General features: G+C 41.0%; 1 protein-coding gene across 1 annotated transcript in view; it reads left to right on the forward strand.

The window, feature by feature from the left end:
- The window catches only part of CIT (citron rho-interacting serine/threonine kinase), a 159,050-nt gene that overhangs the window by 112,076 nt on the left and 20,232 nt on the right, over nucleotides 1-26,742 (forward strand). Inside the window, exons 25-30 of the mRNA XM_072600295.1 lie at nucleotides 6,070-6,267; nucleotides 7,002-7,195; nucleotides 9,444-9,579; nucleotides 11,055-11,159; nucleotides 26,093-26,233; nucleotides 26,449-26,556. Coding sequence (XP_072456396.1) covers nucleotides 6,070-6,267; nucleotides 7,002-7,195; nucleotides 9,444-9,579; nucleotides 11,055-11,159; nucleotides 26,093-26,233; nucleotides 26,449-26,556 — 882 coding nt within the window. The remainder of the gene's footprint in view (nucleotides 1-6,069; nucleotides 6,268-7,001; nucleotides 7,196-9,443; nucleotides 9,580-11,054; nucleotides 11,160-26,092; nucleotides 26,234-26,448; nucleotides 26,557-26,742) is intronic.

A 26,742-nucleotide genomic window follows, 5' to 3' on the forward strand; every position in this document is an offset into this window, starting at 1 on the left:
TCGGTCAAGAACCTCTGGTTTAGAGCACATTTAGCCAGACGTTTTGCTTATGTTTGCCTCATGTATGCACTGGGTAACTCTGAATCCTAGGAAGCTGAGGAGACAGCAGTTAGCTGGAGATACAGATTATTAAGTTTGGAAAACATTATGAATACTTACTGCATTTAGGTGATTGACATGGTTTTTTGTAATTCTGGGATTCTAAGTTGGAGACAGCTGGAGGGAGTGCTGTGACTCTGAGAATATAAAAAATATGTCCATTTTCCCAGTAAGAAAGGGGAATTTGATCTGTTTTTCCCAAAGAACTAGGGTATGTAAAACTTAGGTGCTATTGTATGTATGCCTTCATGCTTCAAACAAGCACATCAGCCGTTGGTTTGATGTTTGAGAGCTAAAAAGATTTTACTGATCTATTTACACTGCAGAGGTCATTTTCAATTAACAAAACATTCACGGAAAAATTAAAAAAACAAAGCAAAACAGTGTCTTCTGACTTAGAGCTGGTCTCATTTACTTAACTGATATTCCATGAATGTGCCTGAGATTTAAAAAAAAAAAAAAAAAAAAGGAATCATCCAAAGATGAAGAAATAGAAATAACTTTGGAACTATTGCAACAATTCACAGAGTATTTTCCCTTCTTAAATCCAAGTCATTTAAGAACTAACTTAAAAAATTTTACTTTTGGTCCTTTTGTTCACAAATTGCCAGCAGGTGCTCAGATTCTTGAGAATTCAAGTGTCTTTTGAGAACTGGCACTGAACAGCTCCAAGGGAGGAAGCTGAATAACCTGAAATGAAAATCACTCTGTCATTTATTTGAAGAATACCACGGTGAAGAAACCTTCTCAAAATATGACAATTTCTTAGTGTTTACTTCTAATATTCTAATATATAATTTAATTGTCAAAAATTGTTTGGAGTTTGTAGTCCAATATCAATTTGTAGGTCTCTTTTTTGATTCCCTTTACTTCTTTTTGTAGAAAGAAAATTAAGTGATGACTGGTGATATTGCTAAAATAAAAGTACTTTTGTGCTGTTTGAGTTATGACTGGTCAGTCTTTGTACAAGTATTTTGATCTTGTTTAGGAGGCAGCATGTAATAGTATAGATTGCTAGACTTGGAATGAAGAAGGGTTCAAACCCCAACCTCTGACCTTTACTAGATACCTTTTACCTTTCTGAATCTCAGATAACTTCTAAGGCTAAAGGTTATAGATGAGGTATTGGGAGATGCTAAACTGGAGATTGGATACACTGGTCCTTGACTCATTGTCCTGTGTTGATTAATAAGTAAACAGGAAACCCAAATTATGACTGCTTAGAGAGAGTTGTAGGGAAGTTTCTGTGTTTTTAATTTAAGTTTTATCCTTTTCAGTAAGCAAAAATATGCCCTCTCTCCCTTCTTCCTTTCCCATCAAAAATGAAAGAAAAACTAAGCCCTTGCCACAGACACATAGAGCTAAGGAAAATAGATGTCCACACTGGCCATGTCTAAAATCTAAAAAGAATATATCCACATATGTGTCTCATTTTGCCTTCAGAATCCCTTAACTCTTCTCAGGAAGTTAATAATGTGTTTTATCCACAGTGCTCTGCAATCATGGTTTGTCCTTATGTTCAGCAGAGTTAGTAAGCCTTTCAGAATTGTCTTTATAGTATTGTTGTCATTGTATAAATTGTTTTCTTGGTTCTGTTTACTTCACTCTGTGTCAGTTTCTACAAGTCTTTGATAGGTTTCTCTGAAGTCACCCCCTTTATCATTTCTTACAGCACTGTAGCATACATTTATATGTCCTTATTTATTCATTCTCTCCTTAATTGGCAACCCCTCTGATTTCCTTCTTTGTCACCTCAAAAGAACTATTAATATTTTTTTGTACAGTCTTAGTTGAAATTTATTTTGCCTAGGACTAATCCCTTCTTTAGTCTATTGTCTTTTTAATTCCCCTTTCTCATTTTCCTTCTTACTTTCCTGTTGAGTGACATATATTTTTGTAAGCAGCCGTGTGTAACCAACCAATTATTCTCTCCTCCTTTGGTCAGTTCAGATGAGAATGAAGTTTGTGTTCTCCCTTCCCTACCCCTGTGCTCTCCATTGCCTTCCTCTTCCTTTCCATTCTTCTTTTAAAATCATCAAGATAAGAACTACCCCCAAACCTTCTGTCTTATGAGACCCCCCTCTATCTCCCCCACCCTGGTGATAAGCTTCAGAGCAGACTCAGATCTCATCTCCCCATATTAGGATACGAGTAAATTATCCTTTTGTAGCCCTTTGTCATTTTTTGTTCACATTTACCTTTTTGTTTCTTTTAACTCTGGTGTTTGAACTTCAGAGTTTCTTTGCAGCTCTGGTCTTTTCATCAGGAATGATTAGAAGTCCTCTAATTCATTAGTCAGTCAGTCACCACTTATTAAACAGACACTGTGTCAGGTACTGTGCTGAGTTCTGGGCACTGTACTGAGACTGAAACCCTTTTTCTCCTCTGAAGGATTCTGTTCAGTTTTTCTGGGTAAGATATTCTTGACCGTTGGTTCTCTGCCTTCTGGGATATCATGTTCTAAGCTGTCTGTTCCACTATGGTGGTAGCTGCAAAGTCTTCTGTGATTCTGACTGTGGCTTCCCAGTACTTGAATTCTCTTTCTGACTGCTTTCACTTTAAAAAAATTTCTCCTGAAAGTTCTGGGTTTTTGCTATAATGTTACTGGGGGTTTTCATGTTTGGGTTTCTTTTAGGAGATGACTGGTGGATTCATCTATTTCTGCTTTGTCCTTTGGTTCTAAGAGCTCTGAGTGGTTTTCTTTTAAGATTTTCTTCAAATCTAACATCAAGGCTCTTTGTTGTTGGGGTTTTTTTGTTTTGTTTTATTTTTTTTTTTGGTTATGGCTTTAAGTTAGTCCAGTAATTCTTAAATTTTTTCTCCTTGATCTCTATTTCAGGTCAGTTGCTTTTGCTCTGAGTTAACTTATATTTTCTTTTCTTTCTTCCCCATTGTTTTGACTTCGTTTGGCTTCTGTTTGGTCAGTTCTAGTTTTCAGGCTGTTTGTTGCTTGGACAAGGTTTCGTTCCTCTTTTGCCAAGTTGTTAATTCCGCTTTCAGTTCTTTCTTTCATTTCTTTTCGTTTTTCCCCCAAGTTATTCCTTCAGCATTCACATTTCATAGATTAAAAACACTTTTTAACTCTTGCTTTATCTCTTCCAGAAGTTCTTTTTGGACTATGTCCCAAGATGTGTTTTGCTTTGATTTACTTAGAGGTGTTTTGAAATCATTCTCTTTTTTGGGGTTTGTATCTCAGGCATCCTTGTCATCACAATAGCTTTTTATAGTGGGATTCTGTTTTTATTTTCCCATTCTTCTTACTTTTTGACTTCTCACTTTGTGTGAGGAATAGACTCCATGGACTCTTGGAAGGAGAGCCTGGGCTGGTCATGTTGCTAGTGCCTTGGGGCGTTGAGTGTTATTCCTGATAGCCTGGGGACCTGAAAGCTTTTCCTGCTTCTCCACTGGTCCTGTCAAGAGCAGAATCTGATTGTTGGCTCCCAAGTTTCTGGGCAGCACAGCTGCTGGATTCATCAGCCAGCTGGAAAATTCTACAGTGAGAACTGTAGGTGTCACTTAGGGATGCCTGCCCTCATTAGTCCTTTGCAGGCTTCAGATTGGGACAGAAGCTGGAACTAAGGCCCTGCTCTGCTCCAGGGATCAGAGTCATATTTAGGAAGCTTGTTTCTGAACTCCTTATGAGCATTCCTAACTCCTCCTCAAGCCATCTTGGATCTGTGCTCTAGTCCTGGGTAGAGGGTGACCAAGCTGCCATTTGGCACCTTTTCCTGCACCCTACTCTGAGTCTGAGACCTCCTCTTGCTCTTGGAATGGTCTCTGGGCACTGGAATGCTCCAGGCCAGATTGTGTCCATAAACCTCTCTGTCTGATTCCATATGCTGACCTGGGCTGAAGAAATGACTCGTCTTGATTTTGTCCTGGCTGATCATGATTAGCTTTGGTTCATTTTCTGGATCTGTTGGGAGAAATCTTTTTTTTCTTTCTTTTTGAGAAAGAAGGGGACTTACTATACTTCTTCCTGTGATTCTGCCATCTTGGCTGCGCCCTCTATACTTGGAATTTTATCTTTTTAAAAATACAGTATTTTATTTTTCCCGATTACATGTAAAGACAATTTTTAGCATTCATTTAAAAAATTCTTTGAGTTCTAACTTTTTTCCTCACTTCCCCCCCCCCCCCAACCCCCAAGACAGTACACACTTTGATTTAGGTTATATGTGCAGTCATCTAAAACATATTTCCATATTAGTCATTTTTTGAAAGAAGAAACAGATTGAAAGGAAAAAAACATAAAGTAAAGTGAAAAGTGGTATGCTTTGATCTGCCTTCAGACACTATCAGTTCTTTCTCTGCAGATGGATAGCATTTTATATCATGTGTCCTTTGGAATTGTCTTGGATCGTTGTATCGTTGAGAAGAGCTAAGTCATTCATAGATGATCATCACACTATGTCACTGTTACTATGTGCAGTGTTCTCCTAGTTCTGCTCACTTCACTTTGCATCAATTCATTTAAGTCTTTCTGGGTTTTTCTGAGATTTGCCATCATTTCTTATAGCACCATAATATTCCATTACATCCACATACCACTACTTGTTTAGCCATTTCCCAATGGATGGGCATCCCCTCAATTGCCATTTCTTTGCCACCACAAAAAGAGCTGCTACAAATATTTTTGTACAAATAGGTCCCTTTTCCTTTTTTTAACGACCTCTTTGGGATGCAGACCTAGTAATAGTATTGCTAGATCAGAGGGCATATAGAATTTAGTTGCCCTTTGGGCATAGTTCCAAGTTGTTTTCCAGAATGGTTGGATTCAGTTCACAACTGAATTGTAGCTTTCTTAGTTGGTTGCAAGACCGTTATGCCTTTATTTTCCTTAAATAATAAAAACTCGTACTTTAGTACGTCGCCCATAAACCTCACTTGTGTTTTCCATAAACCACACCCATTAAAATAGTGCTTTACGTTTATATGATCCTTTTACAATTTATAAATCTTGTTGAACTGTCTTTCAACAGACTCTCCTCATGCCTCTAATGCACTTCCTCTTGGCCTGTCTTTGACAATTGGACGGCAAAGTGTTCAGAATGCTAAATTTGGGCCCCGGAGGACCCGAGTTCAGATACTGCCTCAGACATTTACTAGCTGTGTGACCCTGGGCACATCACTTCACCTTTTTTTTCCAGTCTCAGTTTCTTCATTTGTAAAATGGGTACAATAACAGCGCCTACCTCCCAGGGTTCTTATGAGGATCAAATACGATGACACATGTGAAGGACCAGCTGTTGTGGTTATTTCTGTTTGTTTCTTGATTGTACCTTCTAGTGAGGACTTTCCTGCTCCAGTTGCTAAGTCACCCCTCTATCCCACCCCATTGCTTTGTATTTAATGTATCTGTATTTTTCCCCATAGAACATGACGTCTTTGAGAGCAGAGACTGTATTGGTTGATTCCTAACTTTTGTCTTGGCCACACCTGGCACTGTGCCCCACTCTTACTAGACACTTAATCAACATGCCTTTGATTGATACTCAGAGCTGCCTTTTATGTGGTACTTTCCCCTTCGATCCTCATAACAACCCTGTGCTATGGGGAGCAGAAGTGTTTTTATATCCATTTGATCAGGCATAAAGCTGTGGCTCCACAAAAAGTGAGTTGTTCCGGCTCATAGAAGACTAGAAAGGGCTGGCGTTGGATCCTGCATGTCCATCTCTAAATCCAGTCCTCTTTCTGCTCTGCCACTATCTCCAGCTCCTTTGCTTTGGGCCCACTTGCCAGATGCAGAGGGAGCTTTGTGCCCCCAGCCCTCTGCTGGGGTCTGGGGGGGCTTCTGACACGTGTTCTGGGATTGCTGCTGAGGCACATCCCTGTTGTGCTTGGGAGCTGATGCCCAGGTTGGCTTCTGGGCCTTGTCTGTCAGCTGCATTAAAGCTCTGGTGGCTCTAGGAAGACAACGCTCGTCTGAAAACCAGGGATAAGTCTAATCCATATTCTTTACCCTCTTAGGTGATAACAGACCTGGAAGAGCAGCTGAACCAACTGACCGAGGACAACGCAGAGCTGAACAACCAGAACTTCTACTTGAGCAAGCAGTTGGACGAGGCTTCGGGTGCCACGGACGAGCTGGTGCAGCTGCGCAGCGAGGTGGATCATCTCCGCCGGGAAATCACGGAGCGGGAGATGCAGCTCACCAGCCAGAAACAAGTAAGCATTTCCAGAACCCCAGGAGAACGCAGGAGCACTGAAGGTGCTTGGCTAGAAAGTCTTCCCACCAATCCTTATCAAAGATTCAGAATTTTAAAAGTTTGGTTAGATTTTAGTTTTGAAGGATTCCAAATCCTAGTGTCTCTTGGAAAGGTTGTTGTAGTTTCCTCTTTCATCAGGATACTAATGTTTGACCATTTTCCTCTAATTCTTGGTTTCATACCCCCGGACTCAAGTTAGCATAAAAACAGAATTATGGCAGGTAGAAGAACAAAAGCGATGAAGCAGGACAGTGTCCTTCAGAGAATTCTGACCTGAGCATCCAGAGAGACATGGATGCAAATCCTGCCTGTGTCCTTTAGTAGCTCTTCCACTCTCTTATCTGTAAAATGGAAATCGTATTATCAGTAGCACCATCCTCTCAGGTTTGCAAAGATCAGATGAAATATATTAAACTGCTACATGTGCGTCAGCTTATTGTTGTTCCTTATATACTTCCCTTGAATTGGCTGACAGGGAAGGAAGCATTAGGCTTTAGTTCTCTTGATACTAAAAATTACAGCCCACAGCATTTATTTAGTATTTATTTTACATAGAACATTTGCACTGGATGCAGAGTTTAGACAGAGTTTAGACGATGAACAATTTGGTTATTTGTGAAATAGAAATGATTAAGTAACATTTTAAAAAATTCTCGCTTGATGTCAGAAACGTAATCGCACTCATCTTTTCAGACAATGGAAGCCTTGAAAACCACTTGCACCATGCTAGAAGAGCAAGTGATGGATTTAGAGGCCCTGAATGATGAGCTTCTGGAGAAGGAGCGCCAGTGGGAGGCCTGGCGGAGTGTTCTGGGTGATGAGAAGTCCCAGTTTGAGTGTCGGGTCCGAGAATTACAGAGAATGTTGGATACTGAGAAGCAGAGCAGGTGGGATTTTTGAAAAAACATTATTGAAGTTCTCTTTGAAAGTGTCTTTCAATATGAAAAAATGAAGAGAGGAGAGAGAGAGAGAATGAGAGCTAGTGCTGCGATGCCCTCACACATCACAGAAGGGATGGTTGCCATGTCCGCTATGGCAAGTCAGATAAATCATGAGACACCCAATCGTTTTGGGGTGAGGGGAGGGAGGGAAAACTAGTCTGTAAAAAAGTCTTTGGGAGTTAGGAAAATATTCTAAGAGCAAAAATTTTTACTTTTTTTTGTCATTGTTTCCATGTTGTAAGCATATGAACTGTTGTTTATCCTTCTGTGTTGATTGGTCATTCTCTTTTATACCAGGTAGCACAATTCCAAGATTTTGTGGTGGTAAATTAGACTTACAAACTCATGGCTCATATGGATCATGGTTCTAGAGCTGAAAGGAACCCTAAGTCATCTAATCCAACTCCCTCTTTTTACAAATGAGGAAACTGAGGGCTTAAGAGGGGCTGGGACAGGTCCAAGTTCACACAAAGAGTGAGGGGAACATGTGGAATGCAGACCCAGGCCTCGGATTCCACATTTAGTCTTTGTACATCATTGTGCTGTCTGGCTTGAGGAGCATTCCCTGCTTATTGGAACCATGAATAAGCTGAGCTACATAAAGAGAAAGTTCACATTTTCAGTGAGGTGTGTCAGATAGAGAAATCCCATTTTGTTATTGTCCTCAGATCAGAGGGCCTGCCTAAGCAATCTGCCATTTTGAGCTCCTTTGTGCTTTAGCATCCTTTTATTAAAAGAGTTTCTCCAGGCCTTGCCACTGAAGCATGAGCTCCAGTTTTGGAAGCCTTTGGGGTCTGGCTCTGTCACAGATCTTTGTTTCTTGTATGTAATTTTGAGTGTTAAGGACTTCAGAAACACATGCAAAGAGCTATAACCAGGAGACATAAATACATGGTACATGTAATGCCCTGTAGGTCAAGAGAATATACTACATTTGGAGTCAGAAGGCCTGGGTTCACATTCTGACAATTAATGCTTGTGTGGCCTTGGAGATATCACTTGGTTTCACTGGAAGCTCTCAGATTCCTCATCTTTGAATTTAGAAGTTGGGTTGGACAAGTCCCAGACATCTCCTCCAACCTTCAAATCCTGTGATTCTATGAAATTTGGGATTATTTTGAGAACCAATTTTGAAAGAACTCCATTCTGATTTTGTTATTTTTCTACTCTACTTTTAGTAGCACATTTAGGTGTTTAAAGTGTCCTTCAAACTTTCTGGAATTAGCCCCTTCCTCATAAATTTTGGTAGAACTCTAACTTTTGGATAGAAGAAATTATTTTCCCAGTAATATGTGTATGTTGTTCTGTGGGTCCTGTGGACACTTTACACCCAACAAATGAATATTGACTACTTGACTCCTTTATTTTGAGTCCTGTGAGTGGATAGGATGATAGTGTTGATAGGTTGTGTTTATCACAGTTAAAGCTTAGAATATCTTCTTGCCTTCAGCCTGTGTCAGCAGAAGCCTCGAAATAGGAACTTGTTAGCTTCTTCTACTTTGAGGCCTAAAATGGGTTCTGTCCTTTAGTAGATGTGGATGATGGAATGACAGAAGCATTGCTCTAGAGACGGAAGAAACCTAGTGAGTTCACCCCATCCTCTCCCTCCCACCCCCATCTGCCCAGAGAGCCTGGCCATATTGCGATATTGGCCAAAGACCGTACAGGGATTAAATGACAGGTTTCAGACCCAGGTCACACATCGTAGGATCACAGAATCTGAGAGTTGGAAAGGACTCCAGAGACCATGTAGTGCAGCCATCCATGAACATAATCCTCCCTACTGAATCCTTGAAGAGTCCTCCAGGTCACAGCATCCTTTTTTAGAAAGTGTTCCCTGACATCCAGCCCATTGCTCCTGGAGCCAAACAGAACAAGTCTAGTCTTTCCTCCAGATAACCTTTCAGATATTTGGAATGCCCTGAATCTTCTCATCCTTGGTTCAAACGTGCCCATTTCCTGTAACAGGTCTGCATATTGTCATTGACATCTAGCATCAGGCCTTCTGGCAGAGCCAGGGCTTGTTAGGGAAAGGATGGTTTCTGCAGGCCACTGGGCAGTTAAAGCCATAGGGAGGGTGCTGTAGGGACCCCTTCGTTCAGCCCTCCTTACTTCTCAGAGAAGATTTGGGTGAATTCTTTTCTATCCCAAAGCAAGGATAGGAATGCTGACTTAGCTTTGCTTTTTTGAACAGAGTAAGGGCTGATCAGCGTATCACGGAATCTCGCCAGGTGGTGGAGCTGGCTGTGAAGGAACACAAGGCTGAGATCCTGGCTCTGCAGCAGGCCCTGAAGGAGCAGAAGCTGAAAGCAGAGAGCCTCTCAGATAAGGTTAGTCTAATTGGTGCACAGCACCTTCAAAGCTCTGGGCATGCTGGTGCCCACCAGAATCTCCTCTTCAGGAGTGATCAGAGGTGCGAGATGACCCAAGAGAGAGCAGTACCCGCAAACCCAGGGGAAAATAGTGTTGTTTGGGGAGGAGAGGGGAGAGGTTGTGATGACTGAGAAAAGGTCCTTAGATTTAGCGATCAGGAGCAGTCTCAGTGGTGTGAGAAGGCTTGAAGCTGCCTTTTGGGGCCAAGAAGTGGGTAAGAGGAGCCAAAAGGGAGGGGAGAGTCCAGGTCTGAGGGATGAGTGAGGGGAGTGTGGGGCGGCAGGAGGAAGCCAGAGGAGAATCTGCAACTGGAGAGAGACTGGAGATGCTTCAGCTTTCCAGCTTCACGTTGGCCTATTGTGGCTTTCTTTCACCACGGGGCCTTGACCCTTATTGAGCCTTATTGCCGTTCTTGACACACAACACAACAGAGGGCATTGACAACTTTGACCGCTCTGTGGTTGATTTGGAGAAATACTTTAACACGTTTGCCCTTTCCTGGTTCCTGCTCTTAAAGTGCTTTTAATTTTACCAAACAACGGCCATCTCTTAGGTCTCGGTGCTGTAGAAGCAGGATTTCCTGTGTCCCTTTGCTTTATAGAAGAGTCATTCCTCTGTCACTGTGCAAAGGCCCAGTGAGTCGGACAGGATGGGGCAGTTCTGGCATGGGATCTTTTTCCACCACCCCAGCCTACACCTTGTCTGTGGTTCAGTAGCTGGAGTCTAATGAGGGACTGCTCAAGGCCTACGGCCATGAAGTGCCCTGCTGAGAGTCACAGCCAGGAATAGCAGAGGCACATTGTGAGCCAGGTCTTCCTTCATCCAGCACGTCCATTAGGCCATGCTGGCTTAATGTTCTGTTACAGTGAGGAGATATGAAGTGCTAGCCTATATTTCAGCAGCGCTTTAACGCTTAGAAGGCAGTTTCCTCATGACAAATAATCATTTTACAGATAAAAAAGTTGGAGCTCAGGAAAGTTATGGGATCTGTTTGAGTCATATACTGTTAATTGTTGGGGCTAAGACTTGAATCCTGGTCTCCTGACTCTCACTCCTATCTCCTTTCTTCTGCTGTTTGTAAAGACTTAGGAGACTTGTCATTGATACTGAATTTGGAGCTCTTTTTTCTCTTTTTTAAAAAGCATCTTTTCTAACATTTAGGAAGGAATTATAGCACAGTGAAAGGCTGCCCTGAGTTTGTGTCTGGCCTCCAGCACAGAGGTGACACTCTACAGCCTTGGGCAAATTGCTCAATGTCTCCTTCCCTTAGGCAACTCTCAGAGACTCTCTAAGGTGCTGAAAGGGCAGCCCCTGGCTTTGGTAGCATTCCCAGGTCTTATCCTTGTCCCTTGTTTGTGTGAAGGATTATGGGCGTGTCATAATTGTTTGCCTCTCACCTGTGGTCCTTTATCTTATTCTTCCCCATGTCTAGCTTAATGACCTGGAGAAGAAGCACGCCATGCTGGAAATGAATGCCCGAAGTTTACAACAGAAACTGGAAACTGAGCGAGAGCTCAAACAGAGGCTTCTGGAAGAGGCAAGTATTTCTTAGGTTAGAGTCCCTTGGGAAGATTAAATTCATCCATATGGACATGGAGTGAGTTGTGTTAATTCTTCAAGTCTGAGATAGAAGTTCCTTGATTGAAGGCAAAATTTGGAACAGTTGCCATCTTGCTATCACAAAAAATGTTCACAGTGAAAATGAGATAGATGTTGGACAGGATTCTCCTGCAAATGATGAAACAATAGTCAAGTTACATTTTCTCTGAACTTATGAAGTTTTTTAGGCCAATAGATCAGCCATGCAAATGAGTTATGGACTCAGACCCTGACACTGAATCGGAATGAAATTATGTTCCTAGAGCAGTTTAAGGAAGAATTTTCTTAATACCTCAGTGAAGCCTGAATTTCATCTACATAGCCATTCCTAACAGGGGAAAGTACACTTTATTCGTACATTCTTGTTCTCTCTGATTCTTGTCTGTAACCTTTCATAAGGTGTCCGTAAAGGCTCTACACCCACTTGAAGGCCCTAAGCCTTTAACATTTGGTGGGATCCAAGTCAGGATTTGGGCTACATTTCTATTACAACTAGGAAAATGATATAGATTACTAATACTCTAAAGTCTTTGAATTTTGTACTAACAACTCATATTTTGGGGTGATGGGAAAGGAAGCTCACAGTCAAAAAAACTCAGATAATTCAGGATTTATTCCCAGAACGCAGTTCTCCTGTCTCTCTGGGTTGAGATGTAATTGCAGGATGCATTTAGCCCTATTCTCTGCCTTTACCTCGTATGTAGGATTAGATAAGAAAGGATGTGTAGAATGATGAACATCAAGGCTCTGCAGTATCTTGAATCAGCAAAGACATTCTCTTCATCATGTAGGAGATTAACGTAGCACTTTAAAATTATGGAACACTGTGCCCCCATTATTGTTCCCATTTTAAACATCAGAAAATTCAGAGAGGCTATGTCACTTGACATTATGCGTGTGGTTTGTAAATGTCTGAGCCAGTTCTTAAACCCAGGCCTCCCAGTGACTCCCCAGTCCCACCCCTGAGATTTCGTAACACACACTCAGCCTGGCTCATGGTAGGAAGGTAGGTGAACAGAGGTTTAATTCAGTTCAACAAACATTTCCTAGGTGCTTGCTATTAGGAGGTGCTCTGGTTGTGGCAAAAACAAAGATATAGCACCATTTTACTTGGACACACACAAAGGTCTATGGGAAGCAGCATGGGTTAGTGGAAAGAGCTCTGGCTCTGGATCCAGGGACCTGGGTCCAAATCCCACCTTCCATGCTTACCAGCTGTGTGACCTCAGACCAAGGGGCTTTCCCTCCTTGGACTTTCTCCATCTGCAAAATGATGGGATTGGACTTGAGGATCTCTGAGGGGCCTTTGAGCACTTGAGCTGTGATCCTCTTTGAAGTCAATACAGGATGGGCAGTGAAATGTGATGAGGGCTGGAAATGGGGGTGGTGAGACCTCCACAAAGACTGGAGTACCAGGGGCAGGCCTCCTAGAAGGAATTCACGGATTCAAACATTGTTGAGGTCAAGGTAAAGATTTATTATGCTTTTCAGCAGGCAAGAATTCTTAGGGAACCTGCAACCTTAGAGGGGTACAGGGAAAGTTTATACTGGATATTCTATAGTGAAGCATGTGCCAGATAGGCTAACTAGGTGTTTTGGGGATTAGAGAATGGTTAAGGAGTGGTTAGTTCTTAAAGGATCATACACTTTTGGTATGTACTGCACAGGTATTTTACCCAGAGTTCATCGAGAAATAGCCCAAAGTGGGGCTACGTGGAAGTGTAGTTTTAGGCCTGAAATGTCACTAAGTCAGCTAACGGTCAGGACTAACTGAGGGATACCAGGCTGCTCTCATCAATGTCCTGTTAGACGAGATAAATGTAAGGGAGCATACGTATGTCTGAGTCTAGGATACGTATGATTGGTCAGTGAGCGGTAAATGTCGTTATGACCCAGTGCACAGCCCATTCAGCCGGGTACACAGCTGGTTCAGACTAATGAGTTCTACAGGTACATCCAGCTACTGTAGCAGGAAGGGAGATAATGGTTGTTGCTAGGGCAGGCTGTGGAGAAACTGCCTGAGATAGCATTTTGAGGTTAGGGAGAAATGTGATTTTAGAATTGGGGCCCAAACACCCCATCAAAATGAAGAGAGGAAGGGGGATTGGGAGAGTCATCGTAGAGCTGAAGGAAACAGAGAAAGGCAGAAGTGAAGTGACTTGCTCAATGTTCCACAGCCAACTAAATGTTTAAGGCTAGATTTGAGCTCAGATTTTCCTGACTCCAGGTCTGATCTGAGGAGGGTTTTGTTGGCTGGTCTGTGGCCCCTCCAGGCACTCTGGCTTGCGTGGCTGCAGGTCCTTGCGTGGCAAGTTGTACAAAGAGAAACAGAAGCATATCAGAGCTCTTTATTGTAACAAAGATAACTCTTAGTAAAGCAGCTAAATTGCTTTGGAAAAAAGGGGTCTTATTTAGTGTAAATGTAGCATCAAAATTGCTTCTAACAATAAATAATTTGTTTGTAGTCTATTGGGGAACCTAAGAAGCAACCTAGTGATTTATTGTAGAAATGGTGTTCCAGCCACAGCTGTCAGCATGCCTTTTCTTTCCAGTCCTTGTTTTTGTGCTTTCAGCCTAATAATTCGCATTGCCTTTAAACAGAAGGAAGAGGCTGAAGTGGGTGATTTGCAGAAGAACATCATATTGCTTAAGAGGATAATGTTTCCTTGCCTGATACTTCTCTCTTCTGTATAGCACAGAATCTTACAGATTTCTTTAGAAGTTTTCAATGAGAATGCAAGGAGAGTTCTGCTTGGATTGTATCCGTTATTACTTTTTTCAGTAAGAAAGGAAAGGAAGCTTTTTTAGAGAGCCTCATACCAGTGAGAAGTAAATTGATTGTTTAAGGGCTTTAGATTTTTCTTCCTTTCAGGGAGGAAAAAAAGAATTCATTCTGCCCAATTAAAAATTAATGACAAAAAAGATAAAAATAAAATGCTAGTGAATATTTTAAAATTCTACAACTCCTTACTCTGATGCCTCATTGTAACCTGGAGGTGACCCTTGGTACTTGAAGCCTGTGTCAGGTGAACATACATTTTTGCAGGTTCTTCCATGTAAATATCCTGTGCCTGCCTTGTGTGTTCTCCCCAAGGCTTTGTCCTCAGCCCTCTTTTCTTCTCTTTCTCTTGGTCACCTCCTCAGCTCACAGAGACTTAATTGCTTCGAGGCTGATTACACCTAGGTCTGTAAATTGAACTCTGTCAGTTACCTAGTGAACTTTTCAAGCTAGATATCATGGAGGCCTCTCCAACCCAGTATGTCCAGAACAGATTATGGTCTTTACTGCCAAAAACATCCTCTTCTAACCTTTCCTGTTTCCGTTGAGGACGTCACCATCCTTCAGGTCACCTCTGTCTGCAACAGCAGCTTCCGCCTCCCCTCCTCGTTCTTACTTGTTCCACCTGTTCAGTTAGTTACCAAATCTTAGTATTTTTTTTTTTTTTGTCCACAACATCTCTCACATATGTCCTTCTTTTTACCCACAGAACCACCTCCTTAGTTCAGGCCCTTTGATTATAGCGATAGCTTCTTAACCAGCCTCCTTTCCTCCAGTCTCCTCTTTAGTGTATTCTTTGCGTAGCTATAAAAGTTATTTTTTTTCTTTTTTTACACTTCAATCATCATTTAAAAATTTTATCTTATTTTCAGTTCCAAATTTTCTCCTTTCATCCATTGAGAAGGTGAGACATATAATACCCATTATACATATGAAGTCATGCAGAACATTTCTGCATGAGCTGTGTTCTGAGGAAAAAACAAGACAAAGAAAGAAAGAAAATATGTTTGAATTTGCTTTCTTAAGTCCATCAAATCTTTGTCTAGAGGTGGATAGCATTTCATCATGAGTTTTTTTGAAATTTTGTGGATCATTGTGTTGATCACAGTAGCTAAATCTTTCACATTTGATCACAATCATATACCACAACTTGTGGAGCCATTTACCAGTGGATGAACATCCCTTTAATTTCCATTTCTTTGCTACCACAAAAAGAGTTGCTCTTACAGGTCCTTTCCGCTTTTCTTTGATCTCTTTGGAATGTAGACCCGGTAGTGGTATTGTTGAGTCAAAGGGTGTACATAGTTTTATAGCCATTTGAGCATAGTTCAGATAGCTCTTCAGAATGTTTGGCCAAGTTCACAGCTCTACCAACAGTGCATCAGTGTCCCTATTTTTCCATACCCTTCTAACACCTGTCACGTTATTCAGTCTGTGAGGGGTATGAGGTATACTACCTCAGGGTTATTTACCAGTAGTGATTTAGAACACTTTTTCATGTGATTATTGATACAAGCTTTGATTTCTTCTTCTGAAAGATGCTTGTTCACTTGACCATTTGTCAATTGGGAAATGACTCTTAGTCTTATAACTTTAGCTCAATTCCCTATATACTTGAGAAATGGGACAATCCAAAAAACTTGCTGCCAAGATTTTCCCCCAGTTCCTATTTTTCTTCTAGTTATGTCTACGTTATTATAATTTGTGCAAAAACTTTAATTTTATGTATTTTAAATTATCCATTTTACCTCTTGTGAACCTCTATCCTCTGATCATGAACTTTTCCCCATCCATAAATCTGACAGATAATTTATTCCATACTCCTGTAATTTGCTTGTGATATCACCCTTTGTCTATATCCTGTGCACATTTTGAGCTTATCTTGGTATGCAGTAACAGATTGGGTCTATACCTAAGTTTCTGCCAAACTTCTTTCCAGTTTTCCCATTAGTTTTGTCATGTAGTGAGTTCTTGCCACAAAAGTTTGGTTCTTTGGGTTTGTCAAACATTAGGTTCCCGTACTCGTTTGCTTCAGTATATTGTATATCTTATCTGTTCCATTGATCAACCACTCTGTTTCTTGACTAGGAACAAAACATTTTGATGATTATGACTTTATTATATAGTCTGATATTGCTAGGTCTCCTTTCCCATTGATTCCCTTGATATTCTTGACCTTTTTACTCCTCCAGATAATTTTTTTTCTAGCTTTATAAAGTAATTCTTTGGTTGTTTGACTGGTATGGCACGAAACAGGTAAATTAATTTAGGAAGTATTGTCATTTTTATTATATTGGCTTGGTCTAGTCAGGAGCAATGAGTATTTCTCCAGTTATTTAGATCTGCTTTTATGTGAAAAAGTGTTTTGTGATTGTGTGTGTCTTGGCAGGTAGACTTCCAAGTATTTTATGTTGTCTGCAGTTATTTCATGTGGAATTTCTCTTTCTCTTCCTGCTGGATTTGCTTGGTAAAATTCAGAAATGCTCATGGTTTGTATGGGTTTATTTATATGCTGTAATTTTATCGAAGTTGTTTATTTTTTCATCTAGTTTTTTAGTTGACTCTCTAGGGTTCTCTAAATATACCATCACATTTTATCTGCAAAAAGAGATAGTTCTGTTTCCTCAGGGCATATTCCTTTCGTTTCTTTTTTCTTGTCTTGTTACTATGGCATTTCTAGTGTAATATTAAGTAGTAACGGTGATAATGGACTTCCACGCTTCATCCCTAATTTTATTGGAGAAGCTTCTGGTTTATCTCTATTACAGAAAGTGTCTGCTTTTGATTTTAGGTATACACTAGTTATCATAGGAACGAGTATTGTATTTTGTCAAAAACTTTTTCTGCATCTATTGAAATAATCATCTTTTGGTTTTCTTGTTACTGCGATGATCAGTTGTGTTTATAATTTTCCTAATATTGCACGAACCGTGAATTTCTGGCCTAAATCCAGACTGGTCATATTATAAGATCTCTGACATGTATTGTAATCTCCTTGCTAGTATTGCATTTTAAAAATTTACATCAATATTTTTTAGGAAAATTGGTCTTAGTTTTCTTTCTCTGTTTTGGCTCTTCTTGATTTAGGTATCAAAACTGTACTCGAGTCACGAAAGGAATTTTATAGCACTCCTTTTTCACATGTCTTTTCAGTCTGCATAGTTTTGGGATGAATCATTCTTTATATACTTGGTAGCGTTTGCTTGTAAATCTGTCTTTTTTTTTTTCCCTTCAGGAGGTCATTTATGACTTGTTTAATTTCTTTTTCTAAAATAGAGTTAAGTATTCTGTTTCCTCTTCTGTTAACCTGGGCAATTTATAATTCATACTTATCCATTTCATTTAGATTGTCAGTTTTACTGGCACATAGTTGGGCAAGGTAGCTCATAAATGTTGCTTTTATTTCAACTTTATTGGTTGTGCATTCACCCTTTTCATTTTTGATTCTGGTATTTGGTTTTCTAAAATTAAATTAGCCAATGGTTTATTTTATTGGGTTTTTTTTCATAAAACCATTTCCTAATTTTATTTTAGTTTTGTAGGTTTTTTTTTAAACTTTCAATTTTATTAATCTCTCCTTTGAGTTTCAGGATTTCTATTTTGATGTTTAACTAAGGGTTTTTAATATGTTGAGTTTTTTAGATTTTTTTTCAAGGTGATTTTTCTTCTCCTCCCCTCCCCCAAATTTATTTATTTGCTTTTAGTTTTCAACAATCACTTCCATCATTTCCAGGTTTTCTTCTCTTCCCTCCCCTTTCCCTTCCCCAAGATAACATGCATTCTTATATTGGTTCTACACATGCATCCCTATTGAACACATTTTCACATTAGTCATGTTGCATAGAAGAATTAAAATGAATGGGAGAAACCATTAGAAAAACAAAACAAAATATAACAAAGGAGGAAATCATCACTTCATTCTATGTTCTGACTCCATAGCTCTTTCTTTGGATGTGGATGACCTTTTGCATCATGAGTTCTTTGGGAATGTTTGAGGTCCTTGCATTGCTGTGAAGGTCTAAGTCTTATCAAAAACAGTCCTCGCACATTGTGGCTGTCGCTGTGTACAGTGTTCTCCTGGTTCTGCTCATTTCACTCAGCATCAGTTCATATAAGTTTTTCTTGGTTTTTCTGAAGTCTGCTTGTTCCCTATTTCTTGTCACAATAGTATTCTATTACATTCATACACCACAACTTGTTAGCCCTTCCCCACTTGATGGGCATCCCTTTGATTTCTAGTTCTTGGCCACCACAAAGAGAGCTGCTATAAATATTTTCGTACATGTTGGGACCCTTTTCCATTTTTATGATCTCTTTGGGATATGGTCCTAGAAATGATATTTCTGGGTCGAAGGTATGCGCATTTTTGTAGCCCTTTGGGCATAGTTCCAAATTGCTCTCCAGAATGGTTGGATCAGCTCACAGCTCCACCAACAATGAAGTAGTGTTCCAACTCTTCCACATCTTCTCCAACATTTATCATTTTCTCTAGGTGATTTTTCTGAAGTACAAGTCACTCCCCTACTTTGTCAACTTTAGTGGCTCCTTCTTAACTCTAATCTAAAATAGAAATTCCTCTGGCACTTAAAGTCCTTGACAGCTCATCTCTGAGCTACACTTCCAGCCTTGTTATATATTACTTCTCTTTATAGACGCTATGGTACTGCCAGTGTGTTTCATTTAGACCTTTGCATTGGCTGTCCCATACTATCACCTTTCATCTGGAAATGCCCCAAGGCTCAGTAAAGCACCACTGCCATAAAAAACCTTTCCTCATGCTGCCCCCATGCCCAGATTACCTTGTGTTCATTTTGTACAGACCTGTATGTGTTCACATGCCCTCCTGGCTTGACTAGGAAGCTCTGTGAGAACAGGGACCATTCACTTTATTCTTTATATCCCCAGTGCATGGCACATGGTGGGAACTTCTTGATTGAGACTGGTCCTCTTAGAGACAAATTATCTCCTCTTGCCTGAGGAACACATGGTAGAAAGGGGGGCCACTCCTTGATGCAGAATGATTTGACCGTGGCAGCCTTAAAAAAAAAAAAAAAAAGGAAAAAATGGTCCTTTAGTGTTTCTGTTGCTGCTGTGTCACAGGCATGAAAAAATGGGACAAATGCTGCTAAGAATCGTCCATATTTAGAACGTATGTAAACTTCATTTTCAGTCTGAAGTTCTCTAAATGTGACACGTCCTTTACTCAGTGACCTGCCATTGGTGGGAGTGCTGGGATCTCTTTGGTGTTCACCATGCCTGGTCCTGTTGTATAAGAAAATATTCCTGATATCTAAGGAGCAGGGCTTCCAAGAAGTGTAAGAGTCTTTCATGCTTCATTTCTGAAACTGGAGTCATATTTCCCATATTTTTTTGGCATCCTCTCCTTTGCACACCTTTATATTGAAATCCTCAGTTATAAAAGCATGTGCTGGTTGGAGGCTGTTATCAAGTAGCCTGGAGAAGTTTCTCTGCTGCTTCCTACTTGATGCATTTATGTATCATATTTTGGTGTATAAGCTGCAGTTATCTTCACTGGGTCTTACTGCTTTTGTTCAGTAAGAGCTTTGCAAGGTAAGTCCAGTCAAATTATAACCAAGTGCTCCTTGAAAGGGATCATTTAAGCAACAGACGGGCATCTGATGTGGGAGTTATATTAGAATCATCTGTTCATCAGACTGGAGGGAAGGGGGTGGATGGGGGAAAATAGGGAGAGATGGAGAGAAAATTTGGAATTCAAATTCTTGTGGAAGTGAATGTTGAAAACTGAAAAATATATAAATTATATGTATTTTAAAAACAGCAAAAAAAAAAAAAGAACCCCATTGGATTAAAAAAAAAGTGCTTTGTAAACTTAAAAAAAAATCATCTGTCTGTGAAGCTGTCAGACTATGAAAAAGAAAAATCATCATTCCCTCAGTCTGGAGGTCACGCCTCCTTTTCTCCTTCCTTCTGCTGTTAAGGAGCTTTCTAATTGGGAACACAACATGTACACAACAACTATGTGCAAGTTGTACATACAAGTTATCTGCCATGTAAATCAGAAAGAAAGAGACATGCAGCTGGAGAGGGCCAAGACAGGCCTTCCACAGAGGGTGGGATTTGAGCCTTGAAGGAAGCCAAGAAAACGAGGAGGCCGAGTATTCCCAGTCTGGGGAGCAGCTGGTTCAGAGGCATCAAGAAGGGCATGTGTGTGCCAGCCAGCGTGGTCCAGTGGATCACAAGGTACACAGAAGGGAGTAAATGTAAAACGACCTGAATGACAGAAGGGGTCAGGTCATGCAGGGCTTTCCATGCCCAGTGGAGGAGGTCACATTTGATCCTGCAGCTCATTGAGGAGCTCCTGGCATGGTCAGGCCTGTGCTTCAGGAAAATCATTTTGGTTGCTGAGTGGGGAATAGATTGGAGTGGGGAGACTGGCTGTAAGGCTAGTGCTGTAGTGGAGGCATGAGGGGATGGGGGACTGAACTGGGCTTGGGCTGTGTGAGGGGACAGGAACGTAGCAGCAACAAGGTTTGGCAACAGATTGGACATGTGGGATGATGGGAAGTGAGGAGCCAGGCAGGACAGCAAAGCTGTGAGCCTGGAGGTTCAGAAGGGGGCGGTTTGGGTTGACAAAGCCATAATAAATTTTGTGCTGGACATGTTGAGTTTGATTCCTTGAGCCCTTTGCAGTCTGGTTTCCCTCTGCGTCACTCAGCCCAAACTGCTTTGTCCAGAGTGTCCAACAGTCTCTTAGTTGCCACATCTGGTGATCTTTTTTCATTCTCCTTGTTTTTTATTGGTTCTGACTATTGATAACTTTCTCCTTGTGGATACTCCTCTGGTTTTTCCTGTCCCGACTGTATCCTCCCACCTGTTTGATCCCTCTTCCTCACTTTCCTTTGCTTGCTCATCAGCCGTATCACCTCCCCTAACTCTGAGTGTATCCTGTGGCTCTATTTTCAACCTTCTTTTCTCTAAATTCTCTGGGTGACTCCATTAGTTTGTATGAGTATAATTATCTTTTCCTTGCCAGATAATGCCCAGATCTCTACATAAGGCACTAGTCTCTTTCTTGAGCTCATGTCCCACATCACCAATTATCTGTGGGACTTTTCAAACTGAATATCACACAGACATCTCAAACTCAGCATGTCCAGAATAGCTCATTATCTTTTTGCCAAGACCCTCTCCTATACCAAACTTTCTTGCATCTGTTGAGCTGCCATGCTTCTAGTACCCGTTTTGTAGTCTTAGCCTGAAACTCAGCTGTGCATTCTCCCTTACCCACTTATCAGCTAAGTTCTCAAATCTTGTCATTTCTGCCTCCACAACCTCTTGTGTGTCTGACCCTTCTTCTTACACAACCCCACTCATTGTCTTAATTCAGGCCCATGTTACCTCTTGCCTGGACTTGGTCTCCGGTCTCTTTTCCATAGAGGTGCCACATGTGATTTTTCTAAAACTCAAGTCTGATTGTGCTGTTTCCTACTTTATAAATTCTGGTGACTCCCCACTACTTCCAGAATAAAATGTTACCTCCTTTATTTGGTTTTTAAAGCTCTTTACACCTGGGTCCCGATCTCTCTGGCCTCATTATGTACTGCTCTACTTGCTGCACTTCATGGTCCCACTAAACTCTCCTTTCTGTTGTTTACACATGACTTTCCATTTCCCACTTCCATGCCTTTGTACTGGCCATGCCACAAGTCTAGCATCTCCTTCTTCCTCATCTTGGCTTCATAGAATCCCTCTTTTCCTTTAACATGCAGGTCAAGCATGCCATCCTCTCACACGTAGCCTTTTCTGATGCTCCTTTCCCCCTGCACCCCGTCATTGCTTCCTCTAAATACATTATATGTAATGACCTTTTTTTTTTTTTTTTTGGTGTACCTTTGCGCTGTACATGTTGGACCTCCCAATAGAGTCAGGATTACTTCTGTATTTATCTTTGTATTCCACTATTTAGCAGGTGCCTGGCACACAGTTTTACTTAATAAGTCCTTGATAAGCTATAGAACAGATCAAAATCACAGTTGCTAGAAGAAAGGACATACATAGCCTTAAGGAAGTATTGTCAATAGCTGCAACTACTTTAACCTGACCTGTTCACATGATACCAAAGAATGGAAGGTGGAAAAAGACAATTCCTTTTTACCATTTTCTTCAAAAACTTTTCAGACATAAAAGTAATTATACCAGTGTTGGGAGGCCCCACAGACAAAAACCACTTCAGCCAGGGAGCCTTCACTCCTTTGCCAGATGGAGCTACGGCAGCCTAGGTTAGCATCTGCTTTGGATACAGAGCAGGATGACATAATGTCTCAATGTCTCATTGTCTCATAAAATAGAGAAGAGCAGGGTCAGGGAAAATCAGGCTGCAGGAAGCTTGGTCTGAGACCCAGGGGAGACATCCTCTCAGGAGTGGCCGCAGGAATGGGAAATGGAGCTCCCATGTCATTGTTTCTACGATGATTTTGTGTTTGTTGTTGGTGAGAGTGGAATCCCCTCCTTTGGACCCTGCTGTAACTGACAGGGAATTGGTCAGAACCCTTTAAGAACAGATGTGCCATTGGTTCAAGTGACTGTACCAGCTCCTCCACTTGCTGAAGAGATTCATGGTGGAAATGCTATCATCGTGAAAGTGTTGAGAGGTCATTTTACAAGGATCTTGGGGAAAGGAAGGTATGACAAGAAGAAGAAAAAAGTCATGGACTACATTCCTGCCAAAGAGGGTGATCTAGGGAACATCAATAATTATTGACCCGTGTGCCTTTCTCCTCTGCCCAAAAATCTTTATGGAATAATTAGACATTTCAAGGTTTCTCTGATGAAAATATAAAATGGGATCAGTCAGGCTTTTGCAAATAGTTCTCTATGGCAAACCATGTCTTTACAGTTAAACAAACGACCAGAGCAAACAGTGTCCCACTATGTTTACTGTTTATTGATTCTTCTTCTCTCCAAAAAAAATCATTTGACTTGGTAGAGTAAAGCATAGAATTAAAGTCTCTCCTCTAGCAAAGAATTACATATATATGTTAAGCTAGTGCAAAATTCCTGGATAAATGCAACTTAAACTTTTTGATGACCCTCATAAATTAACATTAATCAAGGGACAAAACAGGAGAGCTATGCTTGCTAAAGATATGTTTCATTTTCCTGAAGAGGATTCTCAACTTAATATGTAAATGGAAGAGGAATTTTCTATAGATGGTGAAGACCCTTCAGACCCTCCCATTTGTAGTCGATATTGTGTGGATTATAGGAAACTCTGGAACACTGAGGAGTCTCCTAAATGAGAATGATAAACACTTAGAAGGGTTCGGTGCTTACCGCTCATGCAGGAAAAATCTAAGTAGATGAAAATTGTTAGATTACATACTGTCTCAGCAGTTGGGCACAACAGGTGAACCATGAACCAGGCCCTACATGGACTCTCAGCAATAGAAGGAGTAGATTGCACTTGGGAAATTGTTCAGTGATTTTAAGCTATCTTAGCAGCGCTCTGGTCCAAAACTCTGTCTTCAAAAAGCACAAGTGTTCTCTCAGAAGTACAGCATGGTTCAAGGCTCGTTACAATCAAGATGGGGGGTGAGTCTGAGTGCTGTGAAGAAATGGACGATCAGAGTGAGCGGCCTGCAGTGTACTCCTGAGAGGAGCTTATGTCACATTGGCACAAAGGAGATCTTTGAGGAAGCATATTGATTGGAAAAGGAGGATAATGAACAGTCTTAGAACTGAACCGGTACCCATGAAATACAAAGATAACTAGGAAAGGGCCTCCTGCATGTTGGATGGAATTGCTGGATGCTGCAGTGGGACAACATGGACAGGAATCTAATTGGATTAAAGTACACCAGTGGGCTATGCCGTTTACTGATGGAGGTCCTTCTTTCGTTGGTGAGATCACAAATTAATGGAAAGTACCAGAAACATTTGGTCTGCTTAGGAGAAAGGAGCTGGAAGAGGGACAGAAACTCAGGGGGAGAAATGAGAGAGGAAGAATGGGAGAGAAAGGGAAAACAGGAAGGGGCAAACTGCTCTTGCCATTTGCTTGCGCCATGAGCTTATGGAAACACCTGTTCTCACTTTCCCTTGAAAGGCTTATTTGCTGTTTTATATAGCTCATTAGCTCTTTTTTCTTCTGTGAAAAAAATCTTCAGAAATCCATCTTTGAATAGGTTGGCTTAAACTGACTATCCAGAAAATCCACGGTCTGGTTTGTAGTGGCAGGGGCCACAGCAGGGATAGTTGATAGACATGGAGAATTTGGGGTTTTGTATGGCAGATCCTTTTTCCTCTTTGACTTCTGAAATGGAAAAGATTCTAACAGAGGGAAATCTTCAAAGAGACTAAATTGAACAACTTTTTGGTAAAGAAGGTATGGCAGAAATAGCTGGTCCTGTGGCATGTATGGCACTGTTGGCAAGGTCTTTGTGGCACTTTCCTGATTCTAGGATCTGTACTTTCTCCTCTCCAAAGACATTTTCCCCATGATTGAATATCCCCCAAGGGGACGTTGATATCTCCTGACATTTGGGTCTCTTGCTTTTGTCTGATTATTTACTATATCAAATAGTACCCAGCTCAACGATCACGCTGGGACCAAGCGCTGTAGCTCAGCATGCTCTATGCTGCGTTCTATGGTCTGAGGCCTCCTCTTCTGTAAAATCAACCGTAACTTACTCTGTCAATTCTCCAAGGCACAGAGCCTTGAAATGACTTTCCTTCAGATGGGACACACACATACACACATGAGCACATATACAAATTTATTATGAAAAGTGGAACCATGCCAGCGTTGCTACTGATGATTTTCATCAGGACAAGATAAAACTCTCCTCTTTGGGGCAGGCTGTAAGTGTTACCAGCACCATCAAATTCACGAATCCTTGAAGCATATAAATCTTAGTCTCTCACACTTGGAAGAAGAAAAACAAATGACATTAATTATATTAATCATATTAATGAATATTTTTTAGAAAACTACTTAAAATTTTTCATTGGAATTCTAATAGAGACCAGAGTTGATTTGTGTGTTATAAGCCTAGGACATGGGTTATTTTCATTTTGGATTTCAATGTATTCATCTCAGTTCATTAATATTAGTTTTGCTTCATTCTTTCATTGTGGTGTGTGGATTGAGAAAGTATAATTTTAATTTCCTTAGTTCCCCAAAGTAGGAATAATTTTCTTCTTGCCCTGGGGAAGAAAGATCATTTGAGTGGGCTGTGATAATTGAACTTTGTGTGCGTGTTTGTGTGCGTGTTTGTGCGCGCACATGTGTTATATGTGTTTGTGCTGAGCAGTCAGTGCATTCTTTACTAGTTAGTGAGAAAGGAATTCTAGAAATAGCAAGTAATGGTCTTCAGAAACACAAGGCCAACACAGTGAAGTGTTGCTTTAAAACTCATCATCGTAAGGTGTAATTCAGCATATATCTGCCCTGTTTGGTCTCTGATCCAAAGAGGGAAGAGAATGTATTTATAGCAAGAACTTTTGGGTGATTGACTGAGCTGCTTTTGTCTCCGAGGCAGTAGCCCCACAGATAATCTTGGCACAGCCTCAGCACTCAGCAGCAGTTTTTGTGTTTGAAACTTCTCTGAAAATCCTCCTTGATTTGTGCATCATTGTGTAATGGGAGGAAAAGTGGTGACCAGTGAATAGACAGGGAGCTTCCAAATTGGGCATCAGACCTTTCTTCTCACACCCCCTGCTGTGTGAAACTGGGCAAGCTGTGTGGCCTCTCATTCAGAGGGGAACCAGGTACAGGTAAGATGTGCAGAGTAGAAGGAAGGTAGTTTGAAAGAGGAACATGTCAGCAGTTAGGAAGGCTCACCTTGAGCTGTCGTGAAACTAAAGAGGAGTCCCTGCCATGTCTCAGGGCACCTTTCCACATTACAGGATTCAGGATGGGTGTTGATCCTCCTGGGTAGAGGGAATTCTCTTCTTGAGAGTTTTATGACTCATTACAAAGATCAGTTTAAGAAGGGATTGGTGAGGCGGGGAGCAAGAGGGCCTCCAAAATAAGGGTGATGGGAAAGAAGGAGGAGGATCCCTGGTTGCTTTATATATTCTATCAAGTTGTGTTGTGGTTTTCTTATCACCAGCAAGCAAAACTGCAGCAACAGATGGACTTGCAGAAGAGTCACATTTTCCGTTTGACTCAAGGACTCCAAGAAGCTCTGGATCGAGCTGACCTGCTGAAGACAGAAAGGAGTGACCTGGAGTATCAGCTAGAAAATATCCAGGTATGGGTTGGCCAGGTCTGAGCTGAAACAATACTTTCTCTGCTGCTGATACGTCTGTCCCTAAATGGCCAATGTACACCGATTTAGAGAGCATTGTAAATGTGAAAGGAATCTTTGTGGGTATCCCTCTGTCATAGTTGTAGATGATTCTGGAGGGAGGCTGAGCAGGTCTGCTTCTACTTCTAAGCTTAATTGCCTTTCACTATGACTTTTAGGTCCTTTATTCTCATGAAAAAGTGAAAATGGAAGGTACCATTTCCCAGCAAACCAAGCTCATTGATTTTCTGCAGGCTAAGATGGACCAACCTGCTAAGAAGAAAAAGGTGAGTGAAAGGGTTTGAAAAGCAAGACCTCCCCAGTCAGATTCCTGGGACACCATTTTAATACAGTTATGCCCAGGCACATAAATAAAAAATGAAGTCATTCCTCTCTAAATTGAAGACAGTTCACCTCGTTACCAGTTGAGATGTGTTAGTCAGGCCTTCTGCTAAACCATTTTACCTCCATGA

The sequence above is a fragment of the Notamacropus eugenii genome, chromosome 4 (genome assembly GCF_028372415.1).
Source record: "Notamacropus eugenii isolate mMacEug1 chromosome 4, mMacEug1.pri_v2, whole genome shotgun sequence".
NCBI lineage: Eukaryota > Metazoa > Chordata > Mammalia > Diprotodontia > Macropodidae > Notamacropus > Notamacropus eugenii.